Here is a 5,460-nt window from a genome sequence, read left to right on the forward strand (position 1 = left end):
CATTTAAGATCATTTTAGTGAAAGTTTCATCCTTCAAGGCGTACCATTCACTGCTGAAATACTAAACAACCTGCTTCCATGGCCGAGATACAGGGCGCCCATATTATAAGGTAAGGTTATAAAACCACCATTTAAGATCATTTTAGTGAAAGTTTCATGTTCCTATCTCATAGAATTTAAGAACAATGATGAATAAATAATTTTCGAGCAAAATTTAAATGGCCGGCTGAATATATTACCGCAGGAGCCGCGGCCGCGGAATTTAAATCACCACGTCAAAGGGTTAATATTAAGGCTTTACACAGAGAAAGTGAAAATCAACCTGCAAGTCCCAGTTTAGAGAATTTATTATATATGTGTAACCATTACATTTGCATTGTTCTTATAATCAGTATCAATACCACATACTTAGAAATTAGATGAATAAGGATCATGCTGAACAGGTATCACAGAAAGTTCAAGCAAATACAGAAATACTGGATGAGTACACATGATCTTTTCAATTTTGGAAATTTTATGTGACACAATTAGGCAAGGTAATACATCTGAACTTTCAGACAGTAGATTAAAACTGTAAATATTCTAAATCAAAGTATGCATATACATTTATTTGCTGCCAGGGACACCACCATCAAGGAAATGGTGACACTTTACATAAATTGAAGTGTGTCCTGTAGTTTAATAAAACCCAGTGTATGAAATGAGTGCAGTAACACTACTAACAGAATGTGGAGTGAATCCACCTGAAACATTTATGGGTTTTTCAAACACTTTTGTCAGATTATTTGTGTACGAGATCCCTTTGCTCCAAAATGTATGGTTGGATCTAGAATACAAACTTGATGTGTACAGAGTTGCCAATAGCCTACTGAATACCTGTAAATAGTAAAATAGCTGTGATAATGTTAGTTAATGCCTAAATGTGCAGATGTTGTATCTTCCTTCAAAGAAAATTTCTGAAATTGTAAAGGTCATTTGTGCTCACTACGTACATATTTAGATCCACTTCATTTATATCCAGTTGAACCAAATCCGCATGTGCCACGTTCAGTGTTATCCAGTTCCTGCAGAAAAAAAAAGCTGATAATCATGGCAAGCAGCAGAAATCTAGTATATTATAACAATGAAATATGAAAGTATGCTCCAGAAGTAACCATACCTCATGTCAAAAAATAAAATAGATATCCACCATAGACAATAAATAGAAGCATGCAGTAACAAGTAAGGTACAACATGCACTTGGTTGGTTAATTTTCCACTCCATAATGTTGAACTTTTTAATACTTAGTATGCTAAAACCACTGACAAAATTTCTCATCATAAATCAAGTGAGAACAACAGGTCTTGTATCTGATGAAATGTTAGCAGAATATTTCATAATATGCTAGCAGGAGGGCTGTCTCTCGTGACAGGCACTCAGAGTGATTCACTTGGCCCTACAAGCTTCCAACCCACATTTCCAGTTTCTCATTCCGGCATACACTGCAGTCATAGCTTAAATATTTTATTGTATATCAACATGCCATTTTGGAGCAGAATAATAAATTAGCTATTTCATGAATCTTGTTATTCTGTTTAACTGTACAGATATAAGTAATTGGCCAGAGTGTACAGAGCTTTGTTGTAATTAGCAAATTAAATTAATTCCTGTACACTAGTAACTGACTAGCTTGTTCTGCAGCCTAGGTGCAACATGAGACAATCCCATAAACCTTACTATTTTGATGGCTTAAATATTTCCAAGCCAGATAGTTTGCCAGTGAAAGAAGAGTTAAAGATAGAAGATATTTCAAGACTTTGAGATCCCCCTGTAATTCTTATATAATTTACTACAATACTTTGATAGCCTATATTGTTCAAGACTCTTTCTTGTTTGCTTGCTTGTCTGATGAACATATTTTTTCAAGCAACAGAATTGTAGAGTACTGCCAGTTTGGTGAGCAGCAGAAATCACTATGGGAAGTACAAGCACATGAGGCACAATTCTGACAGCAGCTAATTTTCTTCAGTGCGAGAATTATATGGCTCATGAACTTTTCCAACACTGATAAATGACAGTACTTTTTCTCTTCACATGTAAACAGAATGTGCAGACATTTTTAAACATTAATTTACAAATGTAAAGCGGTATGCATTAACTAACACCACAGAGTCTAGGCCTTGAGAAGTTACCAGTCACTCTGCAACTTCAGAATTTCCAAATTTTTTTTGGAATCCAAAGGTTCAGTACCATGTTCACAAGAGCCCTCCACTGGTCCCTATCCTCAGGCAGATGAATCCAGTCCATGCCACACCAAAAATCCATTTTAATATTCTCACACCTATGTCTAGATCTTCCTAGTGGTCTCTTTCCTTCTGGCTTTCCTGTAAAAACCTTATATGCATTTCTCTTCCCTTGCATGCTACATCTCCTGCCCATCTCCTCCTCAGTGCCTCAATCATTCTAATTATATTTGCCAAGGAGTACAAGTTAAGAAATTGTGAAGGGACTGTATTGAGTACATGTTCGAGTTCCTAATAAACGCTCACCTTCTTATCATCAGCATTACCCTCTGCTGAGGCATGAACATTCAGAATAATAACATCACACCCACGACCTTTCAGAACCATGTACAACATCCTATCACTAATAAACTTCACCCTCCTAACTGCCGATATGATTGTGTTATGTACAAAGAATCCTGTTTCTAATTCATGATTTTCATTTGCACTTCTATATAGATGTGTATAATAGCATGCTAGTTCAGTGCCACCCTTGTCATTTCTGACCTGTTGTACTTGCAATAAATCCATCTTACTTTGCCATTTCTCTTGCAACTGTTGTCAGTGAATCTGTCTTATAGAAACTCCTTATGTTCCATGTGCCAGATGTCACGTTCATTTTCCTTTGCTTACTTATTCCAAAGAATCCATTCAAGCCTGAGTCCCTGTGTAAAACGCTTTTTTATGGTGAGTTGTTACGACCAAGCTGCAGGACCACCATTTGTCAGCTGTCTCCTCCATCCTCGGGGCACATGGTAGCATAGTGGTTAAGGCACTATGCTACAAGTCGGAAGGTCACAGGTTCAAATACCAATGAGGTCACTGGGTTTTTTTCAATTGACTTAATCCTTCCAGCCGCACTATGGTTCACTCAGCCTCTAACAGAAATGAGTTCCAGGAATTAAATAAATAATTTTCCTGGGGAGTAAAGTGCGGCCGGCGCATAAGGCTGACAACCTTACCGCCATCTTTCAGCCAACTGTCTAGATAATGTGAGACTCTCAACGTCTCACAACCCTATGGGCCTTCATGGCCTGTTACAGGGATAGCTTTACTTTTTTTTTACTCCTCCATCTTCAACCCAAGGACATGCCATGCTGTGCCGACAAGGGATCGAGTTAACACAGAAAGCAATATGTGTCAGAAATGAATAATACTGACCTCTACTTCTTGTAGTTCAGGATAATAAATCCGCTGACAAATCAGTTGTGCTATGCGTTCCCCACGAGAAATATTAAAGGGCTCATCAGAATGATTGAAGAGAACCACACCAACACTGCCACGGTAATCTTCATCCACAACTCCCGCTAAAGAAAACAAATTTTTAAATTTGGCTAATCCCATCTCAGAATATTTCTCAAGTTTATCTGCCTTGCATCTGGTTTATTTTACTATTGAGTAAAGGCAGGGTGGTACAATTTTATCTTGTAATGTGGTGACATTGAGTTTCTTATCCTACTTTCCTACCCCGAGGAGAAAAGTTGTCCCCCTATGGCACAGTGATCCATGAATGAAATGATATCTAATGCTGAAGAGAAGAGTTACTGAAGTAAAAACTGAAAGATTTAACATTATCTTAGACGATACAGGTGTTTCATTTTAGAACATGTTAAAACTGGTGGGATAGGCAAACTGAGGTGATAACTAACATTACATGCAAGTGTCATGTACATACAGAATATAAACAGCTTTTGGTATTATCATTTTATGGCAGTCCTATTTGTTTATGTATATGTGGACCTCACAGCTTTCATAACTCACATTTCACATGCTGTGAACTGGAATTTGGACCAAGGAACAGATGGTTCTTTCACATTACCTCCTCACAATTGGAAAACTGTTTCTTTTTTTAAGTTTTATAAAAAGAAGTGTATTACAAAAGTCTAATTTGAACAGAAACATTACAGAGAATCCTGGCAAAATCTTTAAAACACCAGTAATCACAATACGACCAAAAGAGTAAAATGAGAAATACAAAGTATGAAAATAAAAAAAAAACTGTGGTCGCGATATAATGCACAAGAACTCCTCAGACTTAGAATATGGTTACCCTGATCAATAAGCAGTATCTGAACTATTAAGAAACATTATCGCAACACAGAGAAAAATATGGAAACAAATACACTTCCTTCTTCCTACCAACCTCCAACATCAATTTGGTGCTTCAGTGCCAGTCCTGAACGAGGTGCAATTCTACCATAACAGCCTGGTGGAAGTGCTATCTGCAAGTCTGTTTTTATTAATGCATTCCCTCTTGCTGGTACCATTGTATCATAGGCACTACAAAGACAAGTAAACAGTGTTAACAGGTGTAAAAAAAAAAAGAAAACTCGTTTATATTCTAAAGTCCAGTTTGCAACACGAAGATCATGGAACACGTTTGGTTCGTGGATTGTAAAATAAGTCTTGGAAAACGGCAACTCTTGTCAAATAAAAGTGTATCCATAAATATAAAGGTTAGTTTTCCGTGTACCTTCTTAGGTCGAAACCGGCACATTTTGCAGAGTGCTTCACTGGTGATAGAGCTTTATCAGTCAGTTTTACAAAACGAAGAACTGCTTGATTTTCAGGCAGCATGACGAGTGCTTATCTTACGCTTCTGCCATTAAAATTATGGAAAATACCCGCCACACAAACCCTCGCTTACGTTTCATTGGTTGTCCATTGGTTCACGGATCAGTGTTATATATCTTTGATATATATATCCTTGGTTCTTCCTAGTTTCGTGATGTGCGGTAAGAAAGTTCCGGTCTAGAAAACCGAGATTAACGGCCGTGGGAATATTTTTTTATTGTAGAAAGAATTATTGTAAACACAAAAAAGGCCTAGGCAATGCCCATCCTTGTGAATCTTTTTTTATTGTAGAAAAATACTGTAAATACAAAAAGGCCTAGGCAGTGCCCATCCGGCATCGTTGCGCCGACCACGCGACACCCTCTATCAGCAAAAGTTAGCACTAACTTCGCCGACAAGCGGTGGTCGCTCGGTCGGTATAATTTGCTTGCGGACTAAAAGCCACGGAGTTCGTTCGTGGTGAGATCATAGCGAAAATAAAAATTAAAGCTTCTGTCCAGTTTAGAGAAAAACTAATATTTCGCGTTTGGGCCTATAATGCCCTTATCGTTATCTTCCTGAAGATGCCACCCATTTAGTTTTATTTTGTCATATCATTATCATCACTGCAAAACAGCTCTTTTT

The 5,460-nt window shown here is 37.5% G+C and overlaps 1 protein-coding gene across 1 annotated transcript; it reads right to left on the reverse strand.

Moving 5' to 3' along the window:
• Positions 1 to 317: 317 nt before the first annotated feature.
• LOC111870403 (deoxyuridine 5'-triphosphate nucleotidohydrolase) lies at positions 318 to 4,944 on the reverse strand. Its single transcript, XM_023862658.2, has 4 exons — positions 4,736 to 4,944; positions 4,406 to 4,542; positions 3,424 to 3,569; positions 318 to 1,064 (listed from the first exon to the last, which is right to left on the reverse strand). Exons 1-4 carry the CDS (start codon positions 4,837 to 4,839, stop codon positions 1,008 to 1,010), a joined length of 444 nt encoding a protein of 147 aa, XP_023718426.1. The 5' UTR covers positions 4,840 to 4,944; the 3' UTR covers positions 318 to 1,007.
• Positions 4,945 to 5,460: the final 516 nt, after the last annotated feature.

Source organism: Cryptotermes secundus, unplaced genomic scaffold (assembly GCF_002891405.2).
Source record: "Cryptotermes secundus unplaced genomic scaffold, Csec_1.0 scaffold1114, whole genome shotgun sequence".
Classification (NCBI taxonomy): domain Eukaryota; kingdom Metazoa; phylum Arthropoda; class Insecta; order Blattodea; family Kalotermitidae; genus Cryptotermes; species Cryptotermes secundus.

Excerpts from the sequence above, each read along its gene's own strand:
- LOC111870403 (XM_023862658.2), bottom strand. The coding sequence starts at position 4,839 with ATGCTGCCTGAAAATCAAGCAGTTCTTCGTTTTGTAAAACTGACTGAT. Across the intron at positions 4,543-4,735 it reads GCCGGTTTCGACCTAAGAAG|TGCCTATGATACAATGGTAC; the intron begins GTACACGGAAAA and ends TTGTCTTTGTAG. Across the intron at positions 1,065-3,423 it reads CTGAACTACAAGAAGTAGAG|GAACTGGATAACACTGAACG; the intron begins GTCAGTATTATT and ends TTTTTTCTGCAG.